Source organism: Aegilops tauschii, chromosome 2, assembly GCF_002575655.3.
Source record: "Aegilops tauschii subsp. strangulata cultivar AL8/78 chromosome 2, Aet v6.0, whole genome shotgun sequence".
NCBI classification, from domain to species: domain Eukaryota; kingdom Viridiplantae; phylum Streptophyta; class Magnoliopsida; order Poales; family Poaceae; genus Aegilops; species Aegilops tauschii.
This window is the reverse complement of record NC_053036.3, coordinates 532,054,459-532,074,461: the sequence shown is the minus strand read 5'-3', so window position 1 is coordinate 532,074,461 and position 20,003 is coordinate 532,054,459. Positions and strand designations below refer to the sequence as shown.

The 20,003-nt window shown below is 46.7% G+C and overlaps 2 protein-coding genes across 3 annotated transcripts; one reads left to right on the top strand and one right to left on the bottom strand.

Moving 5' to 3' along the window:
• Positions 1-7,946: 7,946 nt before the first annotated feature.
• On the top strand, positions 7,947-14,337 carry LOC109753291 (protein argonaute 2). The gene is made up of 3 exons (XM_020312201.4): positions 7,947-8,702; positions 11,046-12,138; positions 12,556-14,337. Exons 1-3 carry the CDS (start codon positions 8,033-8,035, stop codon positions 13,967-13,969), a joined length of 3,177 nt encoding a protein of 1,058 aa, XP_020167790.1. The 5' UTR covers positions 7,947-8,032; the 3' UTR covers positions 13,970-14,337.
• Positions 14,338-14,409: 72 nt separating this feature from the next.
• LOC109753292 (protein FAR1-RELATED SEQUENCE 5) lies at positions 14,410-18,406 on the bottom strand. Of its 2 annotated transcripts, XM_020312203.4 has the most exons (8): positions 17,944-18,391; positions 17,770-17,847; positions 15,502-17,536; positions 15,324-15,406; positions 15,161-15,238; positions 15,016-15,081; positions 14,724-14,835; positions 14,410-14,631 (listed from the first exon to the last, which is right to left on the bottom strand). In XM_020312203.4, the coding sequence occupies exons 1-7, from the start codon at positions 18,310-18,312 to the stop codon at positions 14,725-14,727; spliced, it is 2,820 nt and encodes a 939-aa protein (XP_020167792.1). In that variant the 5' UTR covers positions 18,313-18,391; the 3' UTR covers positions 14,410-14,631; position 14,724. The 2 variants fall into 2 exon arrangements, with proteins under 2 accessions (XP_020167792.1, XP_073365052.1); XM_073508951.1 differs by having other exon boundaries at positions 14,410-14,835; positions 17,944-18,406.
• Positions 18,407-20,003: the final 1,597 nt, after the last annotated feature.

Here is a 20,003-nt window from a genome sequence, read left to right as displayed (position 1 = left end):
CGGGTCTGAACCTTTCAGAACCGTGTGCTTTACGAATATCTATGTCATCTTGTGGATGCTACCACGCGCTATTTGGAGCCATTTCAAATAATTGCTCTACTATACGAATCCGGTTTACTACTCAGAGTCATCCGGATTTGTGTCAAAGTTCGCATCGACGTAACCCTTTACGACGAACTCCTTTCCACCTCCATAATCGAGAAAATTCCTTAATCCACTAGGTACTAAGGATAAGTTCGACCGCTGTCATGAGATCCTTTCCCGGATCACCATTGTACCCTCTTGACCAACTCATGGCAAGGCACACTACATTTGCGGTACACAGCATAGTATACTATAGAGCCTATGTCTAAAGCATAGGGGACGACCTTCGTCCTTTCTCTATCTTCCGCTGTGGTCAGGTCTTGAGTCTCACTCAATACTCACACCTTGTAACACAGCCAAGAACTCCTTCTTTGCTAATCTATTTTGAACTCTTTCAAAATCATGTCAAGGTGTGTTGTCTTTTGAAAGTATCATCAGGCGTCTTGATCTATCTCTATGGATCTTGATGCCCAATATGTAAGCAGCTTTATCCAGGTCTTCCTTTGAAAAACTCCTTTCAAACAACCCTTTATGCTTTCCAGAAATTTTACATCATTTCGGATCAACAATATGTCATTCACATATACTTATCAGAAATGTTGTAGCGCTCCCACTCACTTTATTGTAAATACAAGTTTCTAACAAACTTTGTATAAACCCAAAAACTTTGATCACCCCATCAAAGCGTATATTCTGACTCCGAGATGCTTGCTCTAATCCATGGAAGGATCGCTGGAGCTAGCATACCTTTTAGCATCCTTAGGATCGACAAAACCTTTCTGATTGTATCACATACAACCTTTCCTTACGAAAACTGGTAAGGAAACTTGTTTTGACATCCATCTGCCAGATTTCATAAATGTAGCTAATGCTAACATGATTCCGACGGACCTAAGCATCGCTACGGATGAGAAAAAACTCATTGTAGTCAACTCCTTGAACTTGTGAAAATACTCTTTGCCACAAGTCGAGCTTCATAGACGGTAACATTACCGTCCATGTCCGTCTTCTTCTTAAAGATCCATTTATCTCAATGGCTTGCCGATCATCGGGCAAGTTCACCAAAGTCCATGCTTTGTTCTGATACATGGATTCTATCTCGGATTTCATGGCCTCGAGCCATTCGTCGGAATATGGGCCCACCATCGCTTCTCCATAGCTCGTAGGTTCATAGTTGTCTAGCAACATGACTTCCAAGGCAGGATCACGCATTACTCTGAAGTAGTGTGCATCCTCGTCGTCCTACGAGGTTTGGTAGTGACTTGATCTGAAGTTTCATGATCACCATCATAAGCTTCCACTTCAATTGGTGTAGGTGCCACAGGAACAATTTCCTGTGCCCTGCTACATACTAGTTGAAGCGACGGTTCAATAACCTTATCAAGTCTCCACCATCCTCCCACTCAATTCTTTCGAGAGAAACTTTTCCTCGAGAAAGGACTCGTTTCTAGAAGCAATTACTTTTGCTTCCAGATCTGAAATAGGAGGTATACCCAACTGTTTTTGGGTATTCTATGAAGATGCATTTATCCGCTTTGGGTTCGAGCTTATCAGCCTGAAACTTTTTCACATAAGCATCGCAGCCCCAAACTTTTAAGAAACGACAACTTAGGTTTCTATAAACGGTGTCGTCTCAACGGAATTGCGTGGTGCCCCTTTTAAAGTGAATGCGGTTGTCTCTAATGCCTAACCCATAAACGATAGTGGTAATTTGATAAGAAACATCATGGTATGCACCATATCCAATAGGGTGCAGTTATGATGTTCGGACACACCACCACACTATGGTGTTCCAGGCGGTATTAATTGTGAAACATCTTCCACAATGTCTCAATTGTGTGCCAAACTCGTATCTCAGATACTCATCTCTATGATCATATCACAGACATTTTGTCCTCTTGTCACGACGATCTTCAACTTCACTCTGAAATTACTTGAACCTTTCAATAATTCAGACTAGTGTTTCATCAAGTAAATACTCTCAGCATCTACTCAAATCATCTGTGAAGTAAGAACATAACGATATCCACTGCATGCCTCAGCACTCATTGGACTGCGTACATCAAAATGTATTACTTCCAATAAGTTGCTCTCTTGTTCCATCTCACTGAAAACGAGGACTTTCAGTCATTTTTCCCATGTGGTATGATTTGCATGTCTCAAGTGATTCATAATCAAGTGAGTCCAAACGATCCATCTGTATGGAGTTTCTTCATGCATATATACCAATAGACATGGTTCGCATGTCTCAATCTTTTCAAAAATGAGTGAGTCCAAAGATCCACCTACATGGAGCTTCTTCATGCGTTCTACACCAATATGACTCAAGTGGCAGTGCCACAAGTATGTGGTACTATCATTACTATCTTATATCTTTTTGGCATGAACATGTGTATCACTACGATCGAGATTCATTTTAGGTGCAAGACCATTGAAGGTATTATTCAAATAAACAGAGTAACCATTATTCTCCTTATGAATAACCGTTTTGCGGTAAACATAATCCAATCATGTTCAACGCAAACACCAAATCTCGATGGTAGAGGGAGCATGCGATGCTTGATCACATCAACCTTGGAAACACTTCCAACACATATCGTCATCTCACCTTTAGCTAGTCTCCATTTATTCCGCAGCTTTTATTTCGAGTTACTAACACTTAGCAACCGAACCAGTATCTAATACCCTGGTGCTGCTAGGAGTACTAGTAAAGTACACATTCATATAACGTATATCCAATATACTTCTGTCGACCTTGCCTGCCTTCTCATCTACCAAGTATCTAGGGTAGTACTGCTTCAGTGACCGTTCCTCTCATTACAGAAGCACTTAGTCTCGGGTTTGGGTTCAACCTTGGGATTCTTCACTAGAGCAGCAAACGACTTGCTGTTTCATGAAGTATCCCTTTTGCCCTTGCCCTTCTTAAACTAGTGGTTTCACTAACCATCAACAATTGATGCTCCTTCTTGATTTCTACTCTCGCGGTTTCAAACATCGTGAATAGCTCAAGGATCATCATAACTATCCTTGATATGTTATAGTTCATCACGAAGCTCTACTAGCTTGGTGGCAGTGACTATGGAGAACTATCACTATCTCATCTGGGAGATTAACTCCCACTCGATTCAAGCGATTGTGGCACTCAGACAATCTGAGCACACGCTCAACGATTGAGCTTTTCTCCCTTAGTTTGCAGGCTTAAGAAACTTGTCAGAGGTCTCATACCTCTTGACGTGGGCACTAGTCTGAAATCCCAATTTCAGTCTTCGAAACATCTCACATGTTCTGCGACGTTTCAAAAACGTCTTTGGTGCCACAATTCTAAACCGCACTGAACTATCACGTAGTCATCAAAACGTGTATGTCAGATGTTTCGTAACATCTACAGACGACGCTGAGGTTCAGCACACCGAGCGGTGCATTAAGGACATAAGCCTTCTGTGCAGTAATGAGGACAATCCTCAGTTTATGGACCCAGTCCGCATAATTGCTACTACCAACTTTCAACTAAATTTTCTCTAGGAACATATCTTAACCAGTAGAACTAAAGCGCAAGCTATGACATAATTTGCAAATACCTTTTTGACTATGTTCATGATAATGAAGTTCATCTGATTATGAACTCCCACTCAGATAGACATCCCTCTAGTCATCTAAGTGAAACATGATCCGAGTTTAACTAGGCCATGTCCGATCATCACGTGAGACGGACTAGTCAAGATCGGTGAACATCTCCATGTTGATCGTATCTTCTATACGACTCATGCTCGACCTTTCGGTCCTCCGTGTTCCGAGGCCATGTCTGTACATGCTAGGCTCGTCAAGTCAACCTAAGTGTATTGCGTGTGTTCCGAGGCCATGTCTGTACATGCTAGGCTCGTCAACACCCGTTGTATTCGAACGTTAGAATCTATCACACCCGATCATCACGTGGTGCTTCGAAACAACGAACCTTCGCAACGGTGCACAGTTAGGGTGAACACTTTCTTGAAATTATTATAAGGGATCATCTTACTTACTACCGTCGTTCTAAGCAAATAAGATGCAAAAACATGATAAACATCACATGCAATCAAATAGTGACATGATATGGCCAATATCATCATGCTCCTTTGATCTCCATCTTCGGGGCACCATGATCATCTTTATCACCGGCATGACACAATGATCTCCATCATCATGATCTCCATCATTGTGTCTTCATGAAGTCGTCACGCCAACGATTACTTCTACTTCTATGGCTAACGCGTTTAGCAACAAAGTAAAGTAATTTACATGGCGTTATTCAATGACACGCAGGTCATGCAAAATAATAAAGAGAACTCCTATGGCTCCTGCCGGTTGTCACACTCATCGACATGCAAGTCGTGATTCCTATTACAAGAATATGATCAATCTCATACATCACATATATCATTCATCACATCTTCTGGCCATATCACATCACATAGCACTTGCTGCAAAAACAAGTTACACGTCCTCTAATTGTTGTTGCAAGTTTTTACGTGGTTTGTAGGTTTCTAGCAAGAACGTTTCTTACCTACGTATGACCACAACGTGATTTGCCAATTTCTATTTACCCTTCATAAGGACCCTTTTCATCGAATCCGTTCCGACTAAAGTAGGAGAGACAGACACCCGCTAGCCACCTTATGCAACTTGTGCATGTCAGTCGGTGGAACCTGTCTCACGTAAGTGTACGTGTAAGGTCGGTCCGGGCCGCTTCATCCTACAATGCCGCCGAAACAAGAAAAGACTAGTAGCGGCAAGAAGAATTGGCAAACTCAACGCCCACAACTGCTTTGTGTTCTACTCGTGCATAGTAACTACGCATAGACCTGGCTCATGATGCCACTGTTGGGAATCGTAGCATAATTTTAAAATTTTCCTACGCTCACCAAGATGCATCTATGGAGTCTACTAGCAACGAGGGAAAAGGAGTGCATCTACATACCCTTGTAGATCGCGAGCGGAAGCGTTCCAATGAACGTGGATGACGGAGTCGTACTCGCCGTGATCCAAATCACCGATGACCGAGTGCCGAACGGACGGCACCTCCGCGTTCAACACACGTACGGTGCAGCGACGTCTCCTCCTTCTTGATCCAGCAAGGGGGAAGGAGAGGTTGATGGAGATCCAACAGCACGACGGCGTGGTGGTGGATGTAGCGGGTCTCCGGCAGGGCTTCGCCGAGCTTCTGCGGGAGAGAGAGAGAGGTGTTGCAGGGGAGGAGGGAGGCGCCCAAGGCTGTAAGTTGTTGCCCTCCCTCCCCCCCACTATTTATAGGACCCCTGGGGGGGCGCCAGCCCTTGGGAGATCAGATCTCCAAGGGGGGCGGCGGCCAAGTGGGGGGGAAGGGGTGCCTTGCCCCCCAAGGCAAGGGGGAAGCTCCCCCCAGGGTTCCCAACCCTAGGCGCATGGGGGGAGGCCCAAGGGGGGTGCCCCAGCCCACTAAGGGCTGGTTCCCTTCCACTTTCAGCCCACGGGGCCCTCCGGGACAGGTGGCCCCACCCGGTGGACCCCCGGGACCCTTCCGGTGGTCCCGGTACAATACCGGTAACCCCCGAAACTTTCCCGGTGGCCAAACTTGACTTCCTATATATAATTCTTCACCTCCGGACCATTCCGGAACCTCTCGTGACGTCCGGGATCTCATCCGGGACTCCGAACAACTTTTGGGTTTCCGCATACATATATCTCTACAACCCTAGCGTCACCGGACCTTAAGTGTGTAGACCCTACGGGTTCGGGAGACATGCAGACATGACCGAGACGCCTCTCCGGTCAATAACCAACAGCGGGATCTGGATACCCATGTTGGCTCCCACATGTTCCACGATGATCTCATCGGATGAACCACGGTGTCGAGGATTCAATCAATCCGTATGCAATTCCCTTTGTCAAACGGTATGTTACTTGCCCGAGATTCGATCGTCGGTATCCCAATACCTTGTTCAATCTCGTTACCGGCAAGTCTCTTTACTCGTACCGCAATGCATGATCCCGTGACTAACGCCTTAGTCACATTGAGCTCATTATGATGATGCATTACCGAGTGGGCCCAGAGATACCTCTCCGTCACACGGAGTGACAAATCCCAGTCTCGATCCGTGCCAACCCAACAGACACTTTCGGAGATACCCGTAGTGCACCTTTATAGTCACCCGGTTACGTTGTGACGTTTGGCACACCCAAAGCACTCCTACGGTATCCGGGAGTTGCACGATCTCATGGTCTAAGGAAAAGATACTTGACATTGGAAAAGCTCTAGCAAACGAAACTACACGATCTTTTATGCTATGCTTAGGATTGGGTCTTGTCCATCTCATCATTCTCCTAATGATGTGATCCCGTTATCAATGACATCCAATGTCCATAGTCAGGAAACCATGACTATCTGTTGATCAACGAGCTAGTCAACTAGAGGCTTACTAGGGACAGGTTCTGGTCTATGTATTCACACATGTATTACGATTTCCGGACAATACAATTATAGCATGAATAATAGACAATTACCATGAACAAAGAAATATAATAATAACCATTTATTATTGCCTCTAGGGCATATTTCCAACACTTGTTTAGCTTGACTAGCATACCTGGCGCGGAGAAGGTGTGGGGTTCTTGTGCCCTGTTGCAACTAAAATTCTTTGCTTGGTTGTGCTCAAATTCGCTGCTGGACCTCTAAGCGACTGCTCGAGAGGAGTCTGGCTCACGTGCCATGCTGCCCACTTTGCCTTCAGGAGTTAGAGACCATCTCCCACCTCCTTATCTAGTGCTCCTATGCCCGGTCTGTTTGGTTCAATGTACTGCAAGTTAGCGGATGAGAAAACCCACACCTTCTCCCCACGACGATTTAGCGGAATGGTGGGCGGAGGCTAGCCTGTTACCTCTCCAACTAAACTCCCTCTTCTTTTTGACAATGCATTCTCTCCGAAAGGAAAGAAATCGGCGAGTCTTCAACAACATCTTAGTGCCCGCAAGGGCGATTACGACAAACAATGACTGCAAAATGGATCGTGTAATTTGTATTACTCACACCAAGCGTACTTGAAATTGTGCTAGTGATGCAATGGCACCGTATGGTAGGAGTGAGCCTAGAATTGCAGCATGGTTAGGCTCAGGTCCGGATTCTTGTTGGAACTTTGTAACATAGACTGAGATGGTTTGGTTGAGTAATGCAAATTATTCTTCCGCAAAAAAAAAAGAATGGAGCACGGTGTCTTAAACAATCTAAGTGTATAGGTGTGGATGTTCACGAGTAATCCACCCGTCTTTTTTGTTCCATTATGCAACCTTATGTACTTGTTCCTTTTGTTCTTAATGAAGCGAGGCACAATTCTCTTACGCGTTACCAAAAAAAAGGGTATTCTGAAGACCAATCATCATAGGACCATATGACCTTTGACGCAAGCTGAATGACCTACTATGTATTTTACTTTGGTAAGATCCAACCCAACTCTAAAAAAAAACTATAAATGTTGATTAGCAAATACATATACAGCTTACAGCAATGACATAATAACACGAAACAGTGACAATTATTCAACGATGGCAAGCACACTTAGGAGTGAAAGAAGTCCATCGATGATGATCTTGAGGGTTATTTTTTATTTTGACAAGGGAAAAGAAAGAAGAGGATGTTGACTCTTGAGGGGTAAGATGGTAAAATCGGTCTGTGTGTACGCGACGAGACGCGCGGCAGCCGGCAAATGGGCGTCGAAACTGGTAGCGTGCTAGTTCAAAACCAGGGGGGTAAAGACGACATTTCGCCTCAAAAATCGTCTCGCGTTGGCTCGCGCCGCTATATGTAGCGGGTCCCACTCGCAACGGCCGAGCCGTTCCATCCCCGCCTCCCCCCCCTTCCACAAGTTCGGGAAATCCCCCCAAAACCCAACCCAATTCCACCAATCGGTCGCTGCTTCGGCCGCCCCACCTCGGCGTGGAGATGGCTAACCGACGCGGCGGCGGCGGCAGCGGAGGCCGCGACGGAGCGAGAGATTCCGGTGACAAGAGGGGCGGCGGAGGCGGCAGGAGCCGGGGCCGCGGCGGCGGCCGAGCGGCTCCCCCCGCCGGCGGGAGAGGCCCCCGCGATGAGGTCGACGAGACCCGCGGAGGCGGCTCGGCTCCCGTCGGAGACCAGAACCGCGGAGGAGGCGCCTCTCGCGGCCTAGGCCAGTACCGCGGCGGAGGCGGCGTGGACCGCGACCGAGGTGCCAGCTCTTACGCGCGAGGCGGGGACCGCCGCGCGGGCGGCGAGGACTACGGCAGGGTCGACAACTCTTACGGAAGATACCAGAGCCCCGGTGGAGGCGGCGGGGATCCAAGCGGAAGCCGAGGAAGAGGAGGGCGTGGTTCGGGAAGTAATGGACCTCGGGACCCGTACCACCATGGGGGAGAGCAGGGTCGCGGCGCGGGCGGCGGGCCTTACGGAGGATACCAGGGCCGCGGCGGAGGGGATGACTACTATCCAAGCAGATGGCACGGAGGAGGGCGCGGGTACCACCCCGCGCCGCAAGAAGAGCGGCGTCGCGACAAGTACCCCCAGCAGTACGCCGCGACACCGTCGGCGAAGAAGATCCCCTCCAAGGAGGTGGCGAGCCCGTCGCGACCTGGTGGTAAGCGCCGTTCCCTGATTTACATGCGAACCTTCTGAACTCTGGCATGATTCGGTAGTTCCCCTCTGAATGTTCGAAACATGGGCCTGCGCTGTTTGATTTCACGTATGTGGTTGATAGGGGCGATGCGTTTCTCCAGGCGTGCTGTTTACCTTCTCAAATTACGGGCCTGTGATTGCAATTTTGGCTGGCGCGTGCTGATTTAGAGGAGCATTTGCGTCGGTGTGATCTCAGATTGTTTCGTATTTTGTTTCTGCTCCATGATTACGCAGTATCTGAAGTTTTATACGGTTCTGTTGCAGTATTATGAACTCCAGGTTTATAGATCGAGATAACAGGATTGGCGATTATCTATCTGTTTGATAAGTTCCCTTTGCTGCATTGTCTGTATTAGAGCTGTACCTACATCTTATTCTTTTGTATCTTGAATCCATAGGAAGCGTTTGATTCTTAGCTTGATAGGGTCATTACAATCCTGAATTGCTTGAAAAAGTGGGATGAAGATGTGGTGTTGAACTCGCCTACATGCGAACTGAACTCCTAAACGGTTATTGGTAGCCTCTGTTCTGCAATTTTGAGATGGCAAATGATTGTTTGAGAGGATGCAGAGCATATGGGATAAGAATCCTGTCAGATTGCCCTAGAGGAACCTTGGTAGTTTGGTATGTCACCTTGTAGTTTCAAACATTTAGAATATCATTTAACTACTGTATCCGAACATTTAGAATATCATTTAACTACTGTATCCTTTATCAAGAATACATGAAAGCATCAGAGTTTTCACCAGTAAAAACCTGAATCTGATTCTATTTGGGATTTTTCTATGAATTTGTTATTTCACAAGTAGGCTTGCATGAATGCGTCATGCTATTGTTTGGAGTCAGCATGGAGAAGAACTTTGGGCCTTTTGGGGGCACCATTTGTAGTACTGTATCCTGATTGTACTTGCGAGCCTCGTGAACTCTGACATGATTCGTTCGTTCCTCTGAAATGTTCGAAACATGGGCGGGGTTGATCGATCAAGTGATCAATGATTTCGTGATGTTTAGTCATTAGAGTATCGCTGTTTAATTTCACACATGTGGTTGACTGAGGCGAGTTTGTCCAGGCATCCCTGTTCTAGTAGCGTGGACTGCTATCTTGTTTGAAACTACGGGCCTGTAATTGCAATTTTTGTTGGTTGCATGCTGATTTAGAGTAGCATTTGCATTGGTGTAATCTTAGATTGTTTCTTATTTTGATCATGGTCATCATAATGTGCTTTGTATTTGTATGTTTCTGTTTGTAGTGTTTTGGATGCCCAAATGTGCTCCAATTTTTATGGATCTAGATATATTGGAATGAGGATTGTCTCTGTATGATAAGTTCCATGTGCTGCATGCCTGCATTGTCTCATGATTATGCGGTTTCCCAAGTTTCATACAGTTCGGTTGTAGTATTATGAATGCCTATGTGTGCTCCAAGGTTTATAGGTTCACGTGAATAGGAATGAAAGTTATCTGATTATCTCCCTGTATGATAAGTTCCCTTTGGTGCATTGTCTGTATTACAGCTGTACTTATGGCAGCTATTGATGCCTCTCATTCTCTTGTATCTTGAATCCATAGGAAGCGTTTGATTCTTAGTTTGATAGGGTCATTACAGTCCTGTTTTGCTTGAAAAAGTGGGAGGATAATGTGGTGATGAACTCAACTATGTTAACTGAACTTTTAAACTGTTGTTAGTAAACTCTGTTCCGTAATTTTGAGATGGCAGATGCTTGTTTGATAGGATGCACAGCACATGAGATAAATGGAAATCTTGTCAGATAGAACTAGAGGAACCTGAGTAGTTTGGTACGTCACCATGTGGTTTCATAACATTTATAACATCGGTGAACTACCGAATCCTTCATCAGAAGACAAGAAAGCCTCACGGTTTTCACTGTATCTGATTCTTTTGGGTTTTCTTCTTAGGAATGCTTTATTTCATAAGTAGGCTTGCATGCATGCGTCAATGGATCGGTTGCTTCATGCTTCATGCTATGGTTTGGAGTCAGCATGGATAAGAACTTTGGCCTTTTGGGGGTACCTTTTTGTAGTAGCAAGGGTATGAACTAAAATGAAATTGCAGTGCAGGGGACCATCTACTATCTGAAGTTGGAAACGTTGAGTGATTTCCTCTCCTTATAGCTACATTTACTTCAGCATTTTAATTTGAGAAACTGTAGTGCCCTATCCGAACTGCTAGTGAAACTGTAGTTTTTTTTTATCCCACAGTCCCCCTCTTTAAAAAGCATTCTATGTTACTGCTTTCCTTGTGTAAAACATTGCTGTTTCTAACTGTTCTTTTTCCTCCCTTCAGTCAGAAAAAATGGTCCCATTGAAGAGGTAGAAGTCAAACTTTGGGTGAACCTCTTTAGCATCAAGTTTGGGGAATCAACTGTCTTTCACTACGGTGTCAAGCTCGCCCAAGTTTCTCCAGAGGCATCAGGAGGCTTGGAGCTCTCCATGGCAGATCAGAATTTTGTAAATGCTCAACTCTTGAAGATGCTGCAGAAATCTCCACATTCATTAGTTGTTGCTTCTGATGGCAAGGGCAATCTGTACTCCTTTGCCAAACTGCCAGAAGGTTTATCCCTCCCTGTGTCAGTTCGGTCACGGGCCTACAATGCCTCAGTAGAGTTCAAGGACGAGCTGCCGTTACGCTCTGATCAGCATGTGCCTAGGAATGTCTTGCAGGCTCTTGATGTCATTGTGCGTCAGGCCTCCAGCTATGAAAAGATTATCATTGGTCAGACATTATATTCACCACACTGGTTAGTTCTTGAGGGCTCCAATCATGTTCATGTCCAAGCTCTAGGGGGAACCAAGCAGACCCTAAAACCCACCAAGCAAGGGCTAGTCTTATGTGTGGACTATTCAGTTATGGACTTCTGCAAACCTGAAAGCCGTGTTCTGGATCTTGTTGAGCACTTGCTGAAGCGCTTTGGCAGAAGGAACCACCTTAACGTCCGTAGTCCACCTCTAGAGAAGGAAGAGTGGGAATATTTGAAGAGTCAGCTCAGAGGCCTGTGTATTACCGTGAGTTACCAGAAGAAGTCCTCTGAAGAAAAAAGGGATGCACCGACAGTTCGGAAGTACAAGGTTCAAAACTTGACGGCTGAAAATGCTGAGCAGATAACCTTCAAGGAGTTCAAAGTAGATAAGAGTTGGGAGCTTGTTCAGTATTATCGTCAGCAGTACGGGGAGGATATTCAGTATAAGATGCTTCCATGCTTGGTTTTGAGCAAGAGACCGGACAAGCCAAACTATGTCCCGATTGAGCTTTGTAGGCTTCATAGATGTCAGAAGTATCCCAAGGATTCCAGCCAGGAACCGAGGAGGCCACCCCCATCAGATGAGCGGAAAATTATGATTGAGCGAATGGTTAATGATGGATTGGATGGGCCTTGCAGGTAACTATTTTGTGTTTGGGCGCCCTTCTACTTCTGCATATGCATGGCCATCCATTCTTTCCTTTTTTCAGTCTAGAAACCTAATATATCACACTATTTACTTGCTGCTCAGAAAGTAATTCCAGTGCAATATAATTTGCTAGAGGTTCAATACAATAGTTCTTTTTCTTCTGTGTAAACAATACCTTTACAGCAGAACATGTGTGTGAAATAAACATGAAGTTTAACTATGTTATCAGTATATTTTTCAATTCACTGCCCACTTATGTAATTCTTACTTAAGTATTTGCTGTCATTTTCTTTCTTTGGAAGGAACTGATCTTTGCGTTTCTTCAAAAAAGGATCTGATGCTTAATGAATAATTAGTGAAAGGAACTCATTTTTATTACGGGGTACTAACGATAATTTTACTTGCAGAGGAGGAAACAGAGGTGAGCAATTCAAGATTTCATTGGATACACAGATGACAGAAGTGACCGGCAGGATCCTTCTCCCCCCTGTGCTAAAACTGGGTGACTCTAAAGAATTGAGTATTCGTCTTGCTAACCGCCAGTGGAACCTCCAGGATCACAAAATATTTGAAGGCCAGTCTCTCAAGTGCTGGGGCGTGCTCGATTTCAGTGGACAGGAGACTCGTTTCAGGGATGCCTTTATTGCAAAGATTGTCAGCAAGTGCAATAATCTCGGTATTACGATGTCCTGTGAGCCAAGCCTTGTGCACAAGTCAGCAATGTTGGTGCTATCTGATCCGGACAAACTACGTAGTGAGCTTAGCAAAGCGAAGGAGGCTGCGGAGGAGAAGGGGCAGAAGCTGCAGCTCCTCTTCTGCCCGATGTCTGAGCTGCACCCTGGGTACAAGACGCTGAAGCTGATCTGCGAGATAGAGCTGGGGATCCAGACCCAGTGTCTCTTGACCCAGCTGGCGAACAAAGAAGGCAAGGGCCAGGACCAGTACTTGTCCAACCTTGCCCTCAAGATCAACAGCAAGCTCGGAGGAAGCAACATGCAGCTATCTCGCGAGCTCCCAATGGTGACTGGCACACGCTTCATGTTCATCGGCGCGGACGTGAACCACCCGCCTCCAGGAGACACGGTGAGTCTGTCGATAGCAGCTGTTGTGGCGTCCATGGATTGCCCTAGCGCCAGCCAGTACGTGCCGAGAATCCGTGCCCAGAGGCACCGCACGGAGGAGATCGATAACCTCGGTACCATGTGTAAGGAGCTCATCCAAGTCTACATGGAAAGGAACGGCGGCTTCAAGCCAGACAAGATCATTTACTTCCGCGATGGCGTGAGCGACGAGCAGTTCAAGATGGTCCTTGACAAGGAGCTAGTGTCTATGGAGAAGGGTATCTGCGAGGACGACTACTCGCCAACGATCACAGTTGTCGTGGCCAAGAAGCGGCACAACACGCGGCTGTTCCCCAAGGACGAAAACGAGCTGCAGACAACGAATGGCAATGTGCTCCCTGGCACGGTCGTCGACACAGTCGTGGTCGACGGGTCGCACGATGACTTCTTCCTGTGCAGCCACGACGGGCTGCACGGGACGAGCCGGCCGACGCACTACTACATGCTGAAGAACGGGCACGGCTTCCAGTCCGTGGACCTGCAGAAGCTGGTGTACAGCATGTGCTTCGTGTTCGCGCGCTGCACCAAGCCAGTGTCGCTGACGGCGCCAATCAAGTACGCCGACATCACGGCCTACCGCGGCAGGGACTACTACGACAGCAGGATGGCGTCCCTGCAGTTCCAGGCGCAGCTCCAGGCCGTCGAGTTCCCGGAGCTGCGCGTGCACCCGGATCTCAGGGACAAGATGTTCTTCGTCTGATGCCGCCTGCTTTTTCAGGGCACCCTGGAGCACGGTGAGCACGTTCTGCTTCTTGTGTGCGCGTTCTTGCAGCGTACGGTGAAGGCCTGCTGTGTTGTGTACATGCTCGTCAAGTTGACTCTTACGGCTTTGCTGTGTTCGTACATGCTCGCCGAATTGATTCTTACGGCTTTGCTGTGTTCGTACATGCTCGCCGAATTGATTCTTACGGCTTTGCTGTGTTCGTACATGCTCGCCGAATTGATTCTTACAGCTTTGCTGTGTTCTGTACATGCTCGCCGAATTGGCTTGTTACAAACTCATTCTTGTACATTCTGTTACTGGAGATACTGCTGATCACTGTGAATCAACAAAGAATAGTTTCGGTCTTTCTTCTTTTTTGCTTTTTCACAATCCATATTCCAGCAGATGTTGGAGAACTGGAGTGCTGGGAAAGGATATGAGAAATATATTTTTGACATTTCTTTGGCATTCCGGCAATCAGCCAAATGTTGTACTACGTACAAGGCAGCCAGTTACATACAAAAGATCCCTTTGGGATTGCACTACTGCATAGGATAACTCAGGGCATTACACTGAACGGCAGTTATCTAAGCCAAACGGCAGTATTTGGAGAAAAAACTCATCATGGAAACTCAGTAGTGGTTCTACGTTCTTCAAACCTGGTGGCAAATGTAGGACAGGCTGACAGGTTGCGGTCAGGCAATCACAAGTAATAGCCGTAGTGGTATACACAAGTAATGTGAAGTCATACATCAGAGAAAATCCCACACCGGTATCGACGACTGACCCTCCTCTCCATTCTCATGGTTGATCTGGGGATTCGTCTCCATGAATTGCAATGCGTGCATGTCACCAGTATAGGCCTGCAAGATTTACGCTCACTTCAGTAACTACGGCATCAAGAACGGTATGAACCATACCTGAGTCCGGACTTCAGAATTAAACAACTACTACTTCATTAAGTGGACAAGAAAGGTCAAATGCTTCAAAAAGATATCAAACATAAGCTTCTCTTTTACAATCACTGATTCCAAACAACTCACTTGGGTTTCGGTTAGTTGACCATTCCCAGGGAATGGCTGCTGTTGCAGGGTTGGAACTGCAGAAGCCTGCATGCCCACAAGAACCTGATAAACCTGATAACTAATCGACACGACTATACATTGTTATCAAGAGATGAACACAGACCTGACCAAAATGGTTCAAATCATCACGAAGGTTCTGTGAGGTACCAAGACCAAAGTTGTGGCCAAGTACATAATGTCCCTGCACAATACAGAGAGAAGCTAAACCACATTCACACGGCCACATGAAAATACTAGGAGTCGTGTGTTCATGTTGAAGAATTCACCTGCATTGGTTGATCTGGTAGGAAATGATCCGTAACATTCACTTCCCTTTCCCTTGGTCCTGCAGCTGCTTCGCCAGAATGCCCTATTTTCATAGCATGCAAAAGAAAATGTTTAAATTTACATGTACAAGTGTATAAAAAGAGTTCACATCTATAAAGAAATAAACTGCAGAGACACCTTTTCTTTGTTTCTGCCTTTTATTGGTTTCCTCACAATTTCCACGACAAGTAACTTCACACATCTTCTTTCCCGTAGATTTCTGAGCCTCACTGCTATTACCAAGGGGATAATCATTTTGAACCATACGAGTTAACTGATCCTTGATGGAATGGACAACAGATGACTTAGCAGCTAATGTTGATTGCAAAGTTCGTTCAATTCCTTCATTAAGTTGATCCGACTGGCTTGCGAGCATTGAAAATGTCTCTACGTTCGCGGCAGCCTTAGAAGCAATCTTATAGAACAAACGACAAAGAGCTGCATAACGCTCTGGAACACAAGATCCTATATGACTGTCAAAACTAAACCCATCGATTTCATGAACGGTCCCCAACTTTGCATCTTTACTCCATCTCTTAAGAAGATACTGTGGGGGGATCTCTTTAACATTCTTCAGTTCATATACCTTTAATATATGGCAGCATAAAATTCCAGCAGTTTCAAATTTTTTACAAGTGCATGCAACTGTGCCATCTGATGAATCAAACCGCACAAGTTGTTCTTTAGTTCTGTTTTTAACAGTAATCATATACTCAGAAAGAGAGCCGAACTCGCCGCAACCGTAAACCATATAGTCCATGCACTCTTCATACTCTTTCCTAAATAACTCAAAATTTATTGGTGTATACAAGTTTGCAGCCTGCCAGAGCAGTGGCAGAGGTGTTCTTGGTTCCCTTTGGCTGGCTTGGTAATCAGCTTGTATCTCTTCCTGTCTCCTCTTCTCAACTGAACTTTCAAAAAACTTCAAAAAAGGAGATAGCTCTTTCTCACAACCCAAGTATTCTTTCATTCTTATGCCTAAGGTTTCTGCTCGTACCATGCTTTTAATGTCCCCAGAGAATATTTGTCGGCCATATGGCAAGGCCCAATTTTCTCTGTCTTCGTAAAGCTCATTTAACAATTTGTTTTCTTTAAGGTTGTATTTCCCCATTATCACATTCCATGTCTCAACAAACTCTTGGCCATCCTCGACATCAAATACACAGTGGCTAAAATCATGCGTGAATTCTTCTGAAATACAGAAAACATGCGCCAAGGACTTAACTGCATCCTGGTATATTTGCCACAAGCAATAACGGTGAACTGTACCAGGCCAAGCGAGGTCTAGTGCTTCCTTCAAAGCAGCAGATCGATCTGTCAAAATTGTCTTTGGTTGTTTCCCACACATGGCGCTCTTAAAGGTCTCAAGAAGCCACTTGAAAGATTCAGCCGTTTCATCATACAGGAAAGCAGCACCAAATATGACCATTTGCCTATGATGGTTCATACCCAAAAACAAAGCTAGTGGCCTGCTGTAGTCATTCAGTTTGTAGGTCATATCAAAGCAGATCACATCACTGAAATAATGATAGTCGAAGATTGATCTTGCATCAGCCCAGAAGACATTAGCAGCTTTGTCATTTTCATCCACCTGGATGGCATAGTAAAAAGATGGATTATCACTCTTCATACTTCGAAAATAATCTGTAAGATCTCTGAAATCCCCTGCGTTCATATCTTTTGTAGACTTGGTCCGAAGATAATTCTTGTACCTTGGAGGAATGCTTATGGCATTTCCATTTCCAGATTGAACCTTGGACAATAATCTTTGCGACTTCAGCATCCCAATATCAATTGGACCAGCAAGCTGGTGATTATGATCCTGCACAAATTCTGTCACTCGGTATTTTCCACTGGGCGTTAACATGATAGAAAATCGTGCAGGGCAACCCGTCCTTGTCTCCGGGTAAGGTCTCTTGGGCAAATTCTTTGCGCGAAAGCCCTCTCTGGAACAGACATAAAACCTTGATCTACTGCCACTTTTTGCTGTTTTATCCCACAATCCTTTTCGGACACTAAATCCCACATTTCCTGCATAACTAACATAATACTTGCATGCTTTCTCTTCACTCTCGAAGACCATTCCAATTATGGGCACTCCTCCAGCGTTCGCAACAACTTCTGGTGGCAATTCTGGCTCTTCTTCTGCCTTCTCTTCAGGTTTATCTGCAGTCTGGGAGAAACAAGCACGCCCATATAATCTCATCTTTGTATAACGATTATATAAACAAGCACCCGCATACTTTCCCTGATCTAGAAACTCAAACAGAAACGGGGAAATTTCAGATCCCCAAAACAGAAACTTTGATGATGGCAAAGCAATTTGATGATGGCAAAGCAAAGCAAAGCGCACCGCTACGCTACCCTGCCTGCAATGTGCAATCCCAAAAATGTCACGGATTATACCTGCGGGTCCTCCTTGCCGAGGAACTGCCCTCCGGCACCCCTCCGGCGCCGCTCCGCCAGGGCTTGCCTCGACGGGACCTGCAGGCAACAACGGCAGCAGTAAGTAAGTTGACAACCATGACCTCCCCAGGCCCAAGCAGCCCCCAAACCGGGACCACGTCACAAGAATCCCACCTTAGCAGCGGCGCGGTTAACGCCCTGGCGGCCGCTCCGCTTCTGCATGTAGCGGGTGATGATATCGCGGCGCTCCTCGTTCGTGTAGCGGGAGACCCGGATGCCCAGCTCCCTGAGCAGCCGCGAATGCTCCAACGAGGCGGCCCCAGAGGGGCCGCATCCCTTGTTTTCTCCGGCGGCGGAAGTCTCTACGCCGCCGGGCTTGAGCTGGTTCTTACGGATGGCGCGGCGCTTCTTGGAATTGGAGGAGAGGTCGAGGTAGGTGCGGACGATGTGAGAGATGCGGGGTGTCGGATGCTGTGGTTGGCTCGGCGCTGGTGAGGACGCAGCGGGGTCGCCGGCGGCCCCGCCGCCGGAGTTGGTGGCCATGGTGGGATCGGAGGGGTGGGGGAAAAACGGACGGACTTGGGCCAAAGGACTCAGCAGGATAGTCGACTGAGATGTGTATGACACGTGGGACCCGAATTTCAGTGTCCCGGACCAGAAGTGTGGGACACGTGGGATGCCCAAAATAAGGGTTTGTGCATACGAAAGCGTCCATAAAACCATTCATTAAGGATTGTTGGTACATGATCAAAGTAATCCTTATAGAGTAGCCGTGCTCCAGAGTTTATCCTAGTTCGGAACTTTTCTTCCTTTGATTGAACCCTTAAAGTTTAGGATGTGTTTCACCTCCCGGTTCATTTCCCGTTGGATGCTCATGCTCATCATCATCTCCGCTTCTTCGTCCGAATCCGATAGATTGAAAAACTCCTTTGAATTAATCCATCATGCTCCGCGGGTCCATACTCATTTGAGGAACCATCAAAATCCATTGTTTTACCTACAAAACAATCATAAAAAACTAGACACACAGTGTGTCGAACACATAGAGGGTGAGGTGCACTCCGAGAGTAGCCGGACATACCGCGACAACGTTCGGGCCGACGACAATGTTCGTGAAGGTGAGTCGGGAGGGAAGGACTTTTTTTACGGTGCGGACGACGCTGAGGACTCAGTACAGCTGCGGAGCTAGGGGAGGACCAGCACTGATTGACGATGACATGTACCTAGGGTAGGGCAATATACCTGATCTAAGCACCCTTCCCAAGGACATTGTCTTACAGTCAAGGACATTCAAAGGACAACAAATTCTACCGACTGAAATCATCGTAGGATACAACCCACTCGACTGTGAGTTCCACTCGGATAACCCAATTCCATTCGACCAGGGTATACTCACTCGACCATATCAGAAACCACTCGGAGCATAGAAGATCTAAGGTCACTCTGAATGACAACGGTCCGGCGTTCACTCCGTAGTCTTAATGATCATTTATATGACTTTAATGCTGACGTTACCAGTAACGTCCCCTCTTTATGTACATTGAACTCCTTGTAACGTGGGCTGGCTGGGGTCCTGGCGCACTCTATATAAGCCACCCCCCTCCTCTATGACAAGGGTTCGCACCCCCTGTAACTTCACGCATAATCCAATCGACCAATACTTCGGGCACCGAGACGTAGGGCTGTTACTTCCTCCGCGAAGGGCCTGAACTCGTAAATCTTGCGTGCACAACCTCACCGTAGCTAGGATCTTGCCTCTCCATACATACCCCCTATTCTATTGTCAGGTTTACTCCCACGGCAGTTGGCGCCCACCGTGGGGCAGGTGTCTTAGCGACTTTGCGGTGAGGTTGCCATTTTTCCGATTCCCATCATCATGGTTTCCGGCGGTGGATTGGCTGAGGGCCGCGAGATCCGTCTCGGCGCGCTCGTTTTCGTCGCCGACGACTCCGCCTGGCTCCAGGAGGCCCCCCTCGACGTCGAGATGCTCCCCGTCCGCGGGGCGACGCACTTTCGCGCATGCGTATGCGGCGTCCTTCTGCGGCAGCCATCGACCCAGTATCGATCGGCTCCCGTGATGTCTTCGCTCCCCGCTGTTCGCCGGCGCAAGAGATCCGGCCGGTCACGGCTTCAGCGGTGGGTGAAGCACGTGGTGGCACGTCAATCGGCCACCCCTCAAGTCGCGGCAATCGAGCCCGATGAATCCCTCTACGGCCTGTTTGACTGGCTCTGTC